The sequence below is a fragment of the Oratosquilla oratoria genome, chromosome 18 (assembly GCF_046742065.1).
Source record: "Oratosquilla oratoria isolate Oo_2021 chromosome 18, ASM4674206v1, whole genome shotgun sequence".
NCBI classification, from domain to species: Eukaryota; Metazoa; Arthropoda; class Malacostraca; order Stomatopoda; family Squillidae; genus Oratosquilla; species Oratosquilla oratoria.
The window spans coordinates 46,325,492-46,343,612 of NC_134794.1; the positions used below are offsets into that span (position 1 = coordinate 46,325,492).

Below are 18,121 nucleotides of genomic sequence, written 5' to 3' on the forward strand. Positions count from 1 at the left end.
TTTTAAACAAACATAACAACCTTACCAACTAGTCCACCATCACTACCTCTCTTTTTAGGCACTGCATGACACGTCTAACCTAGGTGCCTTACCTGCTCTCATAATTTTCAGAGGTAGTTGCACCTCATCTTTTCTTATTTCTCCAATTTACTCAGTCAAAAGTAATTTTCTTAGTGCTTTCCAGTGCCTACCTTTCCCTCTCTATCCTCCTTCACATTTAACAACCCCCTAAAATACTCTGCCCATTTTCCTCTTACTTCCATCTCTTCCATTATCATCTCTCTATTAGCACCTTTTTACCTTTTCTTCTCTACTTGGTTCACCTCTTCCTCTTTTAATGTCTTTCCAAAACATCTTTTCATTACTTTCAATACTTTCCATCATCTACCTCATTTCACATCTGCTCTCCTCTTTGCCTCCTTTAATTTATGCTTTAGTTCTCTTCTCTTTGTTCCTCTCGTATGATTCTCTTATCCTATTTTGTAACCGATCAGAATGCCCACTTCTCTTCTCCAACCTTCTTTACTTCCTCATCCCACTAATCACTACCCTTCCTTCTATTTCCTCTGGTCCTTGTTCCACACCATCTTTGCAAACCTTGCGACTCCCTCCTTGAAACATCCCCATTCCTCCACCATTCCTAGTTCTACTCTATCATTCACTCCCTCCCACTCTTCCCTCAGCTTCTTGTACTCTTCCTTTTCCTTCTCATTTAAGCAGTTTACTCAAAGCACCTCCTATCTTCTGTCCTTTGTGAAACTTGTGGCAACATTTATTATTGTATTGCCACTTACACAGTGGATGTACTATGTCTTGCTACTTTGCCTCTGACCCAGGGCAGTGGTTGGGATACAGGGATGATCTGTCATCCATGAGGACCTATTATGTGATAAGGGAGAAAAAATCCTGGTATATGATAAATTCCCATTTCCACCCCTACTCTCTGTAGTGCATGTGAACCCATTAGTTCATTGTTGTATGATTTGGGCTATATGACTACTCGTACCCTACTTTAGTACAATTGTAAACTTCAGTAGTTTAGTATTGTATCCATTTGTTTTGTGCTATGCAGACATGTACAAATTTGCTTGTTACCAAACATTTTTTTTATTATATTGCACCAGTTCTGATGATAAGTTAATGTGGGAAAATAATTGGCTTTAACATGTAATGTTAAAACATGGGTGTAAGGTTGGTTTTTAACTGCTAAAAATATTTTCTATTAATATAGGGGATGACAGATATTAAGTAAAATTGTGAATATCTTTGATATGTTGCTTTAATTTGTGAATGTTATAATTCATAGTTTATTTCTATGGTGTGTTTGATATAGGCCCAGCGCCCAGAAGAAAAAAAGTGTCTGATCGTGAGATTGCAGACTTGTTACGAGCCACGTGCACAAGTTTACAACCATCCTGTAGCAGCCTCACATCAAACAGAACAGGACGGGTGACACGTCAGTCCTTCAGACACTCTTTTGTTGAGGCAATGTAACTGCCATGTGTGAAAGTGTTGTTGTTTTTTGTTAAAAGTGACTACAAACTATTTATTACCTTGCTTCCTTGTGCCCAACTCTTGTCTACCAGGGACTTGGCAACCTCACCAATAGTATTACTTGCACAGCGGACTTCCAGACTAGATATATGGGAGCAAAATGACAAGTTTGTTCATTTCATTTTGTGGTGCTCAGTGGATAAAAGGGCATTGCAGAGCAACTTGTGATACAGATTGAATAATGCGAGTGTCCCTTTGAAAAGGGAAACTGGTGACATGAAAGATGCTTAGTGCAAAATTTGTGTTGACAGCAGACCAGATTGATGCTCAACAGGTTGTAGTGTTAACACAGTGCACAGACAATGTTTTGTCTGTAAAGATAGCAAGGAATAAAGATGGTGGCCTCCTGGAGGCCCAGGTGTGGTTGGACAAGTTGAAATGCTGGCTTGCTTCCAAATTGGACTTCGTTTTAGAATTTCCTTGGTTTACAAGTCCAATTGTGTAAACCTGGATATTCTAACATGTTAGTCAAGAAATGTGGATGGAATTTCTTCTGGTAATTTGGACAGTGTAAACTTGGCATTTTCAATAATTAAATGGTAAGTACATGGTGTTTGTAAAGCAGATTCTGTTTTTCTGAGTGGACTTGTGAATGATGCAAAAGGTACAATGGACCACTTAGATAGAACAGTACCTGATTTGTATGGAAGATGTCTTTTTACAGTGTAAATAAGTTCAAACGTGAGATTTTGAGTTATTGTATATCAAAATCTGTTATATATTATGTTGCACAGACTGTAATGGTTGCCATGTACATAGTCAACACTGTTCCATTGTAATACTTCTGTATGGCCAAGTTCTTCTTTGTTTACTTTTGTACTGATTAAATTATTTCCATATAAATATATGTCCACAATAGAAAATATTGTGAAGATGAACTTTGCAATAAACATTTCATTTTGCAGCTTGGGTCCATTTCATAAGGTAACAAGGGTTTTATTCGTACACTGCTTTGGAGCTTATAATTTTCATAATCTTAAATCTGTGGCTTTAGCAGCAGGTATTTTCAAGTTTATTCAGGGTTAGCTCCAGTTTGCACATGAAATCATCCAGCATTCATACAAGCTCCCATGCAAGTTGAAGTCAATTCTGAATGTGGGTGTGGCTGTGCAACAATCACAGATTTCCCATTATTAATTGTAGGATCAATCTGTGCAATCATAAACCTTATCATTGGTAAAGTATATTGTGTAATTTGCAGTGGTCTGATATCACATGCATGGTTGCTTAATTCATTTCGTCAGTATCTTGGGTTTTTATGTGGAATATAAGGAATGACTTGGCATTTTGTCAGAACTGGTTAGTAGGGGTTTGCTTTGAATGGGCAATGGATTTGAGCTTTACTGAAAGATAATTATTGATTTTGAGTAAATTTCCTCATAATCCCAGATCTTTTATTTTGGTATGAAATGGCAACTAAGTTTATACGTATAAGCAGTTGGGATATAATATTGTTACGGTGAAAGTCATTAATTTATATTAATCAAAACTATATGGGATTTGAGACCGCTATATTTTAGTGTATAGCACATCACATCACGCCTTACATATACTGTTAGACTGTGCCAAGCATTCTACTGTATACAGGCCTGAATTTATTTGGGTAACAAATTTGCTTAATAGTGGAAACCCTGGTTTTCAACCTTTCCCTAAGAATTAACACGTCCCATCTTGCTGTGTTTTTGTTTGCAGCACCATGGTTTCTAACCATGGGTTAGATTAGTGATGGCTATGATGCGATGTCGAGAGTGAATGCCACAAGATGGATTTATTATTGAAAATTTCCAGGACGAAATGAGTTGTCCAAGGAAGGTAGGACAGCACATGCAAAATAATTTTTTTGAATGCTGAAAATGGAATAGGTTCAGGCAGTATTGAAGAGGTGGTTTGGGGGGGGGGGATGCTTTTATAGGTAGAATGCAGGTTGATTATCTAGACAAAATTTCAGTTCTGCCATCTCGCAACAGTGCTTAGTTTACTTAAAACCCCTATTCTGGTACACTCTCAGGGAGTATCCAAATGGCATTAGCATCATCTTCAGTCGTACACAATTTCCATAATGTAACTATGGGCACAGTGCAATGAGTGAGGTTATCCAAAACTATTGCCAGACTATGAAGCCAACAGGACCAAATGGCATCCTGGGGATTTGAAATCCTACACAGTTCATAGGTTAAGGTGAGTACAGTTCTGTGTGGACGCCAAGTCATGTGGTTTAGAAACACTTGAGGTAAACCAGGTGTTTGGGAGTAACTACTTCATTTCATTGCTTGTTTTCAATGGTGGCAAGTTTGGAGAATGTCATATCAGCCCACTTTGCTCGAGTTTTTGGTCCAATGCAACTCCATTCCTTCATTCATCCTAGTCTGCATCCTTGTTACCTGTTCTTCACAATCAAGTGGTGTTATTGGCAAATTCTTGCTCATGTTCTGTAAGATCTCACCTTCTCCTACCCCTTTTTTTATTTGGCTCAAAGTAACTCACTTTTAGCACAAGGAATAAAGTAACTGACTTTACATTGTAAAGGAAATTGTTTATAAATAAAATAAAATGTTGTTTGGACTTGTGGTTTTATTTATACAGCATGGAAACCTGTTTATAAAGTTTATCAAATGTAAGAACTTAAAACAATATCTATATAAATATATTAAAACTCCAGTGCCCTATCACCTTTTAAAACACATTATGCAGGTACTTATAAAAGGTTAGGTAACAGTGTAATAAGGGTATATAATCACATCTTCATCAGTAGCTGTTTTTCAAACTGCTCTGCTGTGAATGTACCACCTATAGCCTCACAATTTGGATTAAACACTGAATAGGCACTAACTTCTCCTTGTTTCTTGGGCTCCGATCGCATGTTGTACCTGTAAAAAAATAAATACATAAACATGGCTATGGAACATATTCATATCGGAAAATGTATAAACAATATTATGCGCAAGAAGTACATTGTAGAAAATATGTTTACCATATAAACAGGAAAGCACTGAATACAAAGAAGACTGCTCCAAATTCAAAGATCATAAATACTTTGAAGAGGAACAGCCACATTAAGCATTTGATCCCTATGGTAATAAAATCCAGTCTTGTGTATTTAATAGATACTGAATCCTCATTAGCCGAGTCTTCACTCTCCATATGGACTGGTTTTCGGACTATTCTGTGTGTGACCTGCAAAAAAACAATACTTATACTCCTCAATCTCATTAATAGTATATCAAAGATGGGCACATAATTATGACCTATATGTTATATGAAGGAGGAGCTGTGCCAGGATTGAGTGGCAAGAGGTATGTGAGGGTGCTAGGCAGGGATTTGAAGCTAGTAAGAATGGTGAGAAGTGGGAGGTGAACTAGTTTCTTATGGAAAACCCTGCATTTTGGGAGGTAACTTGCTGAAAGTGAACATGATGCAATGTACAAGTGATTGGAGGTAAAAAGCTGGAAATGAGCACTTCACTTTTGTGGGGTTGCATCTAACAGGTAATGATGAAAGTAGTAATTAGATAGTATTACGAAGCAACTCTGAGGGATGGGGTTAAAGTGGTTATGCCAATAGCACTACAAGGAGCAGGGACAGACAAGTACATAGGAAGAACCTGAGTGTATTTGAGATGAAGTGTTAAAAAATTGTAGGGAATATACTATACAAAATAGCACTGGAAGTAATAACAGGATGCACCACATGAAAGTGACAGGAACATATTCTATGCCAGAACCCTAAACACCACACACCCTTTATACTATAATTTGCAAGCACCATCAACAGAACAAAAACACACCTGTAGCACACTACACCTATACTACAAAATATCCACAAAAAATACATGCTCAGATCACTACAAATGCCTTTCAAAACACACTGACATGCCTGTGCTCAGAGCACTCCAACATTAAAACTACCAATGCAGGATAGGCCTGGCTAAAGATGCAGCCACCACACAAAACACACCTCATTACAAAACAACACACAAAGAATACCTAGACAACAACATCTCTGTGTGACATGTGGTCCCTCCTAGAGGCTGTTGCTGGTTACCTTTCAGATGCTGGTCTACAAGAGACCAGGGCCAATGGACTGACTGCTCTGTATAATTCTTGACATGATGAGTTGGAGGAGGGTACTATATAATGAAATTTTTGGGGTAAACTGCTTTGGCTGTCAAGGCAAAAGAGTGTCTTGCTGTATTGCCTCAGACCCAAGCAATGTGGGAAGAAACAGGGATGACCCTCCATCCATGAGCAGCTAAAGTGAATGGGCATAGAGCAGTGATTTCCAAAATGAGGCAGTGTTGCGCACCTGGGAGTGGTGGAAAGATTGGGGGGGGGAGGCTACAAGGTGGCATTAAGAAGCAGTAAATAATTATGTATGTATGTGTATAAATATATATATTCTTTTTTTTTTCCAAAATGTTCTAAACATTAAGATAAAGCAGTTGATAGAGAATAAAACTAGCATAAAATTTATAAAGAAGTCCAAGATCAGAGTAAAAAATAAATGGTGTGTGTATGAGGAGGCAGAAGGGGAGGGGGTACTAGGAATGCATCGGAGAGCCAAGAGGGTGCCAGCCTGAAAAAGTCTGGGAACCAATAGAAAAAATAAGCTAATTCAAGGTAAATAGAGGTGTAAGGTGCAAGACTTGATATAACCTTTCTTAAAGAAGTCTTTAGATAGATGTGAAATGAGATTGCCTGATGTCATCAGGGTTCAATGTGTATATGGATGGTGTGATAGGGAAGTCAACTTGAGTGATCAGTGGAGGTGTGAAGGGAAATTGAAGGTGAGCCCATTGTTATTTATGGATGATACCGCTTGTGTTTCAGTATGAAGATAGACTGAAACAGCTGGTGGCACAGTTTGAGAGGGTGTGTGAAAGAGGAAAGTTGAGAGACGGGTGGGCAGAAGTATGGCGAGCTGTACAAGGAGTTTACAGCAGTGCATTGATGAGGTTGGAGAAAGTTGACATTTTAACTATTTGGGGTTACATGCAGCAGTGTGGGAGTTTAGGTGGGAAGGAATTATAAAGTAAAGGAAGCACGTAAACACCTAGGGGGTATGAGAAATAGGCATACACTCAGCCCCCAACTCCCAGGATCAATGACTGGTATCCATATGTAGTGGTTCTGCAAGATGCCTGTTTTCAAAACCTGTCAACCCTCTCACCTCCATCAGGAGTTGGAGCCTTAGGGAGCGACACACTATCTCTGGACTAGGCCCAAGATCTATCAATTTCAGCAGTATTTCTTACACTTATTGACACAGCTGACATCCAATGACTGCTATCCTCTTCCTACAATTTTCAGCTAGTGACATAACAATCCCACTGATACAACAAAAGGTTCTGATGATTATTGCCAACCACTGTGGGACTGTAGGTTTTCCATTTAGTGAAACTTGGCAATGAGTGATTGACTGATACTCCCACTATACAATCATGAAATATCAATAACTTATCTTCAAAATACTTGATATATCAAATATTAAATTACAGTAAACATGTTGAATCTATTATATTTATCATACCAAATGTCCATATTTTATCTGTTAAACATGCATATAAATACAAAGGCTACATGTCGGAGCTATAGTGCCATAGTGCTGCATGGAATAGAGACTTGGAATTTATGCAAGGCAAAAAGGTAGAGCCTTGCATGTGTTACAAGGGGGAATAAGTTGAGAAATATGGAGATGAAACAGAAAAAGGAATGGAAAGACAGGCAAAAAGATTCTGGAGAGCAGAATTGATTGGACTATACTTCAGAGGAAGACCAGGAATGAGGTGGATGGACAGGGTAAAAGGTGGTGCATTAAAGGCAAAAGAAATATTTGTCAAGCAAGGAGGAAAATGCATAAAGATGGTGAGTAGAGTGGTAAAGAGATGAAGAACAATACAACTCAAAGGGATCTGTTATGAGACGGAAAGGATGCAGCTGTTGGGCCCTGCAGTGATGCTGTCTTGCTGCATTGCCTTTCAACCAAGTGGTGGTGTAACAGAGAGAAACAAGAGGAAGCAAGTCCCAGAGAATCACAATGAAAGTGTATGGGATGCCTTCCATTGAGGAATGGAAAGATTTTTCAGAAAACCTTTGTGTGTGGTTACCTAGAGGGGTATGTAATTAACAAGTTCAGACAAATGTGACCACAAAAATACTGTTTTATTAGAAGAGAGAAATATAGGTGAAGTCATGATTTATCTGATGTGATTCCTTTCAAATCATCACTGTTAATATTAATTCAAAATTAATCTAATCAATGTTAAGTACTGAAAGGGTGCAAACCTAGATTTCTCAAAAAACTAACAGTTGACACTTAAGAATTTTTAAAATTATTAAGGTGGAAAGCTTGGGATTGAACCTTATTGAGAAACAAAGTGTACCTTGACTGTGATATGCATATGTCAGGAAGACCTATCAAGAAGTAACCACCAACTGCACGTTTTGGATGGTGAACTCTGAGATGTAAACTTCACTACAAATCACTACAAGAACATAATTAGGAGTTAACCAAGGATCAATCACTGACCTCAAAATACTATAAGCCCAGCCCTTAGGGAGGGGCCTAAAGCCTTACCAAAGTATCCTTAAGGCTAGGAGAAAGTAAGAAAGACTGACACTCTGCAACTACTAAAAAAGTTCAGTAGCTCCTATCCTATATACTCCTAAACAATCATATTTGTAAAATTCATAACTACACAAATAAAAGACATTGAAAGTACATAATAGTTTAGACTACTATACTTGTAGATTTAAGTTTGCACCTCTGGCTCACCACCTTAAAAGGGATAGTGCGACAGTGGTGGCATCGGTGGGATGAAAATTGCCAATTTTCATACATTTCAACAAACACAACTACACATGAGGGTAGCATTAAGTTAAAAAAAAACAAAAAAAAAAACGTTTAAATGTGAAGAATATGTTAGATTATAAGTAGTGGGAAAAATAGTGAAAGTGAAAGAAAACGGAGATAAAAAATCAAAACTATGGTTGATGACGAGAACACCGGGATCCAAGACAGGCTGATGTCACAGAAAGCAAATACATTAGACTCAACTATAGAAATTAGTAATAACGTGGCAGCGAAATTATCGTTAATAGAGATGTACACATCAGCGAGCAAAAAGGGGATAGGTCAATGAAAATTGGGCTCAAAAATACAAATACCACTGAGAATGTCAATTCCCTCTGAAATACAACAACCACTGAAGATAGTCCCCTCAGGTTTATAGAACTTAAGCAGAAAAGAAAAAATGCCTCATGGCCTTGAAATGGGGTCGTTCCATCTTTGACAACTGAAGCAGTCCTGGATCAATCTCAAAGTTACTCCACTATCATTACGTTGAATACTCCTTCCCGACTCTCCTACCTGTTTGGATGTCTCTACCTGTGCTCTACCTGGTACCAAGTTCACCTGTTGCGTGTGTTGAATACTCCACTGTCATTCTCTAGTCTTAAAACTTATTGAGGAGATATTAGTCATCTAAGCGCCCTTGTATTCTTTCTCTGGTCTTCCTTGTGGCTTCTTTTAAGGGAACAGTTTTCACTACACCATGTTGGCACTTAAATCTTTGAACAAAAGCTTCAGGTAGCTCAACCCAACCATACTTCATATTCTCCAGTTCCTGCCAAGCCCTCTATATTTACCTCCACATTGAATTCCTTCTTTAATAAGTTTTGGAACAGTTATCACAAGTGGATGAGACAATTTTTCTTACAATTATAAACTTGAATGGCTTGTTCATGACTAACTATTTCGTAAATGGACTGGGGCAAATTAACAACAGGTGGAAAATAATACCAATAAAATTGAAGAACTTGAGCAGAAAATGACTTGACAGTATACAACAGTAGTTAAGGAGCCAAAAATAAAGCTAATTCACTACGGAAGGCTAGAGCTTAGAAGGTTGAGATGGATTGAGGGATGAAATGAAGTTGGCGATGATGAAAGGGATAGAGTGTATAGAACCAAAAATGTTATTTTGGCAAACTTCCCTGAACCAGACAATAATGATATTAAAAAAAAATAATAATAAATAAATAAAAAAAATAAAACGCAGACTGTAAGGCAGTAACAAAATGGTTTACAATTAAATTGAGGTTGAGCATGGATGAGTTTAAAATTATGGATGCTAATAGAGTCCATAAACCTAAGGGAGTGGGAAGATTAACACAAAGAAACAACAGCAGTCCCAGGCTACTTAAAGTGAGGCTTCAAGAGGAGTAAATGGTAAAGAAACTTAAGGAAGTAATATCTAAACTCAGAAGGAATGCCAACCACAGAGATATGAGGATATTTAGAGACAAGCAAAAAATAGAGATAAGCAAGGAACTACCGGTACTTTTGCAGGCAGCAGCAAAAAAAAATTAAGAGGAAGATGAAGGAGTGGAGTTTAAATGAGTGGTGAATTTCAAGAAACAACAGCAAAAATGAAGAGGAAGATGAAGGAGTAGAGTTTGTGGGTGGTCAATTTCAAGAAGAACAAAGTTGTAAAGGTACTAGTGGATGAAGAGGTTAGAGGGAGGAGGAACTTTCACTCCAAGATCTAAGGGGAATAAGGAGTTGGCACCTCCAGCAACAAGTATTTAAGTGTGTGTGCACAAATTTAGATGGGTTAAATAACAAGGTAGCAGAACTGAGCAAACTGCTGAATAGGGAAAAAACAGATTTGGTCCTAAAAGGACAAAAATTAATCCATAAATGTAAGGGGAGAAAAAAAAAAAAAGATCTTGTGTCACATGTGGTGGAGACCATGTGGTACAAAGTGAGGTATAAAGGTGGTAAGAGAGTTGTGTTAGGGGTCATATATAGGACTCCTAGCTCTGAAGGACAAAACAATGTGAAGAACTATGATCTCATTAAAATTAGTGAACAATACAGCTAAGGTAAACAAATACTAGTCTGTAAATCTAAATTTTGGAAATATCGACTGGGAGGATAATGTTGTCATAGATGGAATGCAGGAATACAAGCAGGCATGCAAATACTTAAAAGCCGTGGGAGACTGTTTTTGGACACAACATGTAGGTGATTGGACACACATGAGGAACTTGACAACCCATCTAGACTGGATCTTTACAAAGAATGAAGTAGAGACCCAAGATCTAAATTACCTAGCACCAATTGGGTTGAGTAAACATTCTACATTGATTTTTAACTTTGAGATTGATGGACAACTCCAGGAACAAAACATGGAAGGCAGGAGAATCAATTATCACAAAGAAGGCACAGATAAATGAATGAACTTTTCAGAGAAGTGCAATGGGAAGAATTGTTTGAACTACAATCAATGGAAGGTAAATAAAAAATATCTTTAAAACAATATAATAGAGTAGTCAACCTTTGTGTTTCCACTAAAATAACAGCTTCAGGAAGGACACAGCCTTAGTGAATAAATTCAAGACTTATGAGGGTGATTCTTAAGAAAGAAGAAGCATGGGCAAGATAGAGAAAAATGAACACCACTGCATAGACAGAAATATACTGAGGCAAGACACAGAGCAACTATGTAGGTGAAACTAGCACCTAAACAATATAGTAAGAGAAAATTAAATATTGATTCTGTAAATTGTAATACCTGAACATATGTTTTTCTATCTGGAAATCAAAGACAGAAAAACTTGCTATAAGTGATACATTAATGAACAGAGATGTGACAAGTGCTTGAGGTACCATCTTTGTTTTCATAGATGCAGAAGTTAAAGATATTAAAGTATGATAAATTGGTCTAACCTAGCCTAGCCTGCATTTAGTAATGCAGTACCTGTAATGCTAGAGGTCATCAGGGATGCTGACAGCCAGTTTTGACATCCCATCAGACTGCAGGATGTAGAGGAGTTTCATAGCTTCATGAAAATCATGAAGCTCAGCTCCATAGCACTGTTTCAGAAATATGATGTCACTTGGAGTGGGAGAACACCCAGTACACAACACAGTCATCACCATCATGAAACTGACACTAACAGGACTGGGCAGATGACAATGTGGCATCTTGAACCTATTATCACAGATTCGTTCAGTGATTTGCTTTTAGCAAGGCATTTTGTTATCGATTTCCACCACGAAAAATGTATATAATGTTGATGTATTATAATTTACAAAATTAATATTTAATTTTCTCTTGCTATATCATTTAGGTGTGCACTTCTAAAAATAAACAGCAGAAGTTACGAGTTCAGGTTTTAATAGTGTTGTCATAGAAGAGAACAGGGAAGAAATAAATCAGGTAGAAGTGCAGGCCAAGCTAAAGGATCTAAAATCTGATAAAGCACCAGGACCGGATGGTGTAGCCCTAGTAATATTACAGGCTTGTGCAACAGTACTTAGCTTTCCCACAACAATAATATTCAGATCATCACTAGAGACAATTGATGTCCCTGAGGACTGGAGCAATGTAAATATCACCCCAATATATAAGAAAGGTAGCAAAACAAATCTACTGAATTACAGACCTGTGTCACTCACACAAGTGTGGTGGTTAAGGTATTTTAAGCAATTGTCAGAGGGGAAGCTGCACATCACTTGGAGAGACATAATGTATTAAGTGATGTACGAGTACAGCATGGCTTTCAGAGGCAGGAATTGTTTAACAAATGTATTAATATATCTGGGCATTGTAACTGATGCTGTAGATAGACAAGAATGTGTGGATGTTAATTACTTGGATTGTGAGCAAGCTTTCAATGAGGTGCATCACAAAAGGCTATTTATTAAGCTAGAGGCAGTGAACATAAGAAAAGAAGTTAAGAAATGGATTTAAAGTTTTCTGACCAAAAGAAAGCAGAGTGAAGATCAGTCCTATTTATAATATATATAAACAACATAACAATATTGGAAATGGTTGCCGGTCTATTTGCTGATGATACTACAATACTTCATATAATTAAAACAGAAGAAGACAGGGAGGTCATGCAATCAGATATGGGTATAATGAGTGAGTGGAGTAGGAAATGGAAACTGATTTTTAATGCAGAGAAATTCAAGACAGTATGCTTTGGATACCAAAACCCCCAAGCAAGGTATATATCAAATGAGGTGGTATTAGAAGAATCTGCGACAGAAAAGGACTTGGGCATAACAATAGCAAGAGGCCCTAAACCAGGCACATATATGGCCTAAATAATAGCTAAAGCAAATAGGGTATTGGGAATAATAAACAGGAAATTTACCTTTATGATGAACAAGATTTTCTCTCCTAAGTGTAAGACCCTCATTAAGTCTATTGTAGAGAATGGTGCTTAGAGCTGGTTCCCACAATTAGTAAAGAGCTTAAAAGTATTTAAGCAAGTTAAACACTGTGCATCAAAGTTGGTACACTTAACCCTCGATTTAACGGACAAATGTGTGCAGACCCTTGTCCATTATTTGAAAATCAGGTCCATCCATTACCAATACTGGATACCGGACATAAGTCCGTTACATAGAAAATTGTCTGTTAGGTTTCGGCGTGCACATACGTATTAGATATGTAATAAAAAGCTACAGTACATATGTATAATGATGTACATTACATATAAAGAAGAAATTGAACCATTTCTTACCTTAAATCTAGTTGCTGCTATTTACATATGTACAGTACAGGATCTCCATTGGATTAGTGGTGCCAACCTGACCGTTACTACCGGACACCTATCAGACAAATTTTCATTTTATGGACTTTGTCTGGAATTTCACTGTTACTACCGGACACACTTTTTTGTCCGCTAAATCAAAAGTCCGCAAATTTGAGGTCCGCCAAATTGAGGATTGAGTGTACCATAAGTTGTCAACTTGTCATATGAAGATTGGTGCAAGGCATTAGGAATGCAGATACTAGTCTAGAGGATAGAAGAAGAGGTTATGATTGAGGTATATAAACTGCTTAATGGTTTAGAAGACATTTCCTATGACTCCTTTAAATTTAATACAATGGGACCAAGAGGGCACTCAATGAAGCTAAGTAAACCAGAACACTGGAGGACCAATTTGAAAGAAAATGAATTTAAAATAAGTATTATAAATTAATGGAATAGGTTGATGTAGTATCTTAGTATGTCCTATCATACCCAGCTTTAAAGAAAGACATAGGCACAACAATAGTGTAAGGCTCTTGCACTTTTCACAGGTGGGGACAAAAAAAAAGTTTAGTTCTTTATTCCCCTCTAGTTATTACTAGTAACTAGGTAAGCAAATCAAAAAGGTTGAGATTACCTTCTGGCCTTCTTTATCATAATCACTATCTGAGGGCTCGATATCACTGCTGTCTCCATGGTAATCGCTATTGCTGGAACTGGATTTTGTTCTTCCAATATTCCCTAAGTCTGGCATCGCACTCCAAATCCAATTTGGGACACTCCAAACCAAATTTCGAATTCTCTGCCGTCTTACGCTCGCTTCTTGTTCTCTTAGTTTCTGTAGTCTATATGCTGCAAGTTGCTCCTGTATGGCTTTTGAGCCTGTTGTCATTTTATATGGCTTCAGTTACCTATGTAACAATGGGATAGGGGGTGGGTTAGGTACTCCGGTATCGGACTCGTTTTCTGACTGCCACCCTCCACAATGAATGGAACCACTGCGAAGTTTCGTCCGACTTTGTTTTGATGCTCCAGCTGATACTGACACGGTGTCATGAATGAGAATATATGTATATGATGAATGAAAATAAAATACCTTATCTTTTACGTGTAAAAAGTTGTCATAATTTTTTTTATATTTAACATTGTATATTCAATCATGCAGTGTAAAGTTAAATCCTTGTTTGGAACTCGTTTGTTTGGAACTCGTTTGATCACTGCCAATCAGGCAATCATGATCCACACTACACAGTATTGATGGTTAATTTTTATGTTATAATTTGCGTTATTAATAAACAAAACTATGTGTTGACTGAATTTTTTACTGCTATACCATAACGTATTTTCAAAATTCATTATTTTAGCTAACAGCTGCGTTTCGGACCGGTCAGAGTTTATGCGACATGACAGTCACATTGGTCACCGTTGTTCCTAAATTTGGGGTCACGCCCCCTAATAAGTAGGGTTGATATTTTCAAGGATGGCGTAATATGCTTACTGTACTCCATGAATTAATACGATAATGGTGAAATTCATATATGCCTTAGAAATCATTATTTTTAATCAACATATTATTAAGTATTTAGTTTTCTACTGGTGCAATCTCTTATCCAACAGTTGACACCTTAATGTTGGTAGATTGGCTTGAATAACTTAATGACTGTAGAGAATTGTATCGATTAGGAGACGGGATCTCTAAAATTTGTAAAGGAATCCACAGAATGAGCTGGCACCGGTAACCTATCTCAGCAGAAAGTGGGTAATAAGGCGATATTATACAGCCCCCTTCGAGTAACCTATACTCGTATACATAATACTGTAGTTGCCTTGCGCATGGGCACTGCACTGTCCAAGCAGATTCAAGACTGAACATGAAGCAACCTGAACCTGATCTCTATGTATAATATGAAAAATCTAGCTGGAGGGAAAATGAATGCAGTCATCATTTGTTCTAATATAGATAAGTAGAATAAAATATTTAGATAGGATAGTTTGGATAATCATTAGACTGCAAAACATACACTCGTAAAATAGTTTATGCACCAACTCATACAACAAAAGTGAGTCATTCTATGATAACGTAAATCATATCGTGGAACAACGGAAAAATATGTACATTGATAATTACAACAACACCACGAGTAGGTGGAGAGATGTTTTTCAGGATAGAAAATGGCTAAATAATTTGCCAGGTAGTCATAACATTTTCCTAAAACCTGTCATTTTGGGCCAATTTCGGTATGAGGTATATATTTTGCCTATGGTCTACGAATATCTGAGAAATATTCCTGACACGTAGGTTCAGTATTAGAATAATTTGTGCATGTCATCAAGTGTTTATATGCATTTTCTGATATGCCTTTTCATTCAAATTCACCAAAAGAAGTGAATTTACAAACTGAGTTGGTTCCTTCCGTCCTTCGAAAAGCCCGGGTACATCAAAAACCTTTGAGAGAAATCGAGGAGATTGGCCCGGTCCAGTGAGCACTCTCGAACGGAATCCTGATCGACCACAGTAGATGGCAAAAATATTGACAATTGTGTAAATGGACACGGATTAATAGAAGTCTCGTTATATCTAGAATAAATTTACTGTGGTTAGTGACATTAGTTCACAATTTAGACTTGTAATTTGTTATAGTTTACTCCTGACATAGCTTATTCCAAGCATTTTCGGAACTTTACACAATATCGGAACCAGTTCCTGGTAGAGTGTAATGTTGAACAACCACCCAAAAAAAAAAATCCCTTTTACTAATGTAAGTGAAATGATTAGCTATGTAATTATATATTTATTTAAACAACACTATTAATGTGTAGTAACAGAGTGATATGAAAACAGGAATTAAATAATCGCATGGAAGAAAAACAAGTATGCATGCAGAAGAAAACCTTTGGAATTCTGTTGTTCCTCTTGACTGATAAGAATTTCAGGAAGTCTTAAATCTTATAAAAATATATTGAAAACTGTTATCTACATAATTTGGTCTGTAAGAAAATAACTGTCACGATTATTTCATCTGGTCACACTTTCATTCATGGTAGGTGTCCCGATCAGCTGGGATTTATAATGTAAATATTTTAATTGGAATATGTTTACACGGTCGCATTGTGATGGAAAGAAGTAAAGGGGAGTAGGTGGTGAGTGGTGTTTATTGTGGAGATTGTAGTTTTGTGACATTTCATATATAAATTTATTTTTATTTCCTGTGCAAATAGTCAATTTTTAATTTCAGGTCAAGTAATTACCTTTATTCTTTAAGAATAGGTGAGAAGCCATAGGAAAGTTCTTTTAAAGAGGACGTGTAATATTTCTCGTTTCATTTGATTTCAGCAGAACTTGACAAGAAATGTTAATACTCAGTAATTGGCAGTTATAGCTGTACTGAAACCACTTCCTGTTAGGACTTAGGTGCTGACTTTTGCAAAACATCAACCATGTTCTAATTGATAGACAGGTATTTTATTTATTTATTTATTTTGTCAGGCCTAGTTTCAAAACCAGCAGTGACCTGAAATCAGACCTGGAAAAACTTGATGCATTATTATAATAAAATTATTATAATTATATTATAGTCTAAAATAGAGTATATCAGTAATGAAATTACTTTGTTATACCATTTGATATAAATACTGGTGAGAAGTTGGAGGTTTGGTTTGAATGTGGAAATGTAATGGTAACAGTATGGGCAAAACACCATCGAGTTTTTCTTTCTTTCTTGCCACCTATATGCTTATAAAAGGTATCACAAACAAATAATAATTCAGTCAATCCATTAATCTGATTCTCTTGCACAGCAAACCACAAACAACATGGAAGACTTTGATCTCCTCCAAGACCACTTTCTTATAAAGAAAGAATAAAACCAGCATACAAAAAAACATAGACAAAAAAGAAGAATGGCAAGATAACATAAAGGAAACCTTTACCATGACAGTTTCAATCCATAGATAAAGCACTAATTGCAATCATAAAGGTCATATAGAAAGGAAGGAGGAAACTTGGACATAACTGGAAAAAATGCAACTCTAACTAAATTAAATAACAATGATGGGTGCCTCACTGCCAGTAAGATGGACAGCAAAACTGGGATTTTCATAAGTCAACCCCTTCATCACTTTCATCAGGAGGTGCAGTTCTGAGAGACACTCAGTCTAAAATGTCTAACATCTTCAACTGTATTTCTCACATTTTTTACACATGGTGAGCAAATCACCAGCAGCTGCTCCTCTTCCTATGACTTGACCCAGTAACATAAAAACAGTCCCACATTGATGCAGCATGGACTGCAGCCCAAGGTTTCTTACCAGAGGGATCTATAGGAAGTTCCAATGGCTGTGGGCTTGCTGGTTTTCCATTTAGTGAAGCTTTACAATTGATTAATTAAACAATTGATTAATTGTGGCTGTCATGATATAAATATATTTAGTTTCATATTTGCTGTTACAATAAGGTTTTTAATATTGTTAAAGGTCATGTGTGGATAAGTTTGAGGTTTAGGTTTTTTGTCCAGTAGGAGAGATTGATTATAATCAATCTAATCAGACCATTGGGTGCTTCCTGGACTATGAGCCTCCCCTTTTATATGCACATGTCCTTCAGTCCACATATTGAAGACCTAACAATGTAAACCAACAAGAAAATAGACATACAAAGATCACCTATCTATCCATATACTGAGGACATTTTCCTCCTTATCAGGAAGGTAGCCAGTCAAAAGGCATATATCCACCCCACCCATTTCATCCCCACCCATTCCTCTCCCATCCACCACCCTTTCCTCCCTCTCATCATATCTCCTCATGGATGACAGGTCATCCCTTTATCCCACCTACTGCCCTGGGTCAGAAGCAATGCAGTAAGACACAGCACATCCACAGCAAGGCTGTTTCACTTAATTGCCAAGCTCCCTCATGCAGAAAAATAACAGAAGAGGAGAAATCCCTTTGGACTGTGTCAAAATATCACACAAAAGCACCCCCTAACCTTGTGTGATTCTAGGCTGTAGGGATGTCAC

General features: G+C 37.2%; 3 protein-coding genes across 15 annotated transcripts in view; 2 read left to right on the plus strand and 1 right to left on the minus strand.

Annotated features, from left to right (window-relative positions):
• Window positions 1-4,116, plus strand: part of LOC143035198 (serine/threonine-protein kinase VRK1-like) — a 134,599-nt gene extending 130,483 nt beyond the window's left edge. For all 6 annotated transcript variants that reach the window (XM_076201892.1, XM_076201893.1, XM_076201891.1 and 3 more), the window contains one exon: window positions 1,334-4,116. In XM_076201892.1, coding sequence (XP_076058007.1) covers window positions 1,334-1,494 — 161 coding nt within the window. In that variant the 3' untranslated portion in view covers window positions 1,495-4,116. The remainder of the gene's footprint in view (window positions 1-1,333) is intronic.
• Saysd1 (SAYSVFN motif domain containing 1) lies at window positions 4,108-14,158 on the minus strand. The gene is made up of 3 exons (XM_076201898.1): window positions 13,741-14,158; window positions 4,526-4,728; window positions 4,108-4,421 (listed from the first exon to the last, which is right to left on the minus strand). Exons 1-3 carry the CDS (start codon window positions 13,993-13,995, stop codon window positions 4,289-4,291), a joined length of 591 nt encoding a protein of 196 aa, XP_076058013.1. The 5' UTR covers window positions 13,996-14,158; the 3' UTR covers window positions 4,108-4,288.
• Window positions 14,159-15,561: 1,403 nt separating this feature from the next.
• LOC143035200 (guanine nucleotide-binding protein subunit gamma-1-like) overlaps window positions 15,562-18,121 on the plus strand; it is a 93,094-nt gene continuing 90,534 nt past the window's right edge. For 2 of the 8 annotated variants that reach the window (XM_076201906.1, XM_076201902.1), the window contains exon 1: window positions 15,592-15,862. The gene's annotated coding sequence lies outside the window, so the exon portion shown is untranslated. The other 6 variants (XM_076201899.1, XM_076201912.1, XM_076201907.1 and 3 more) reach the window with 6 other exon arrangements.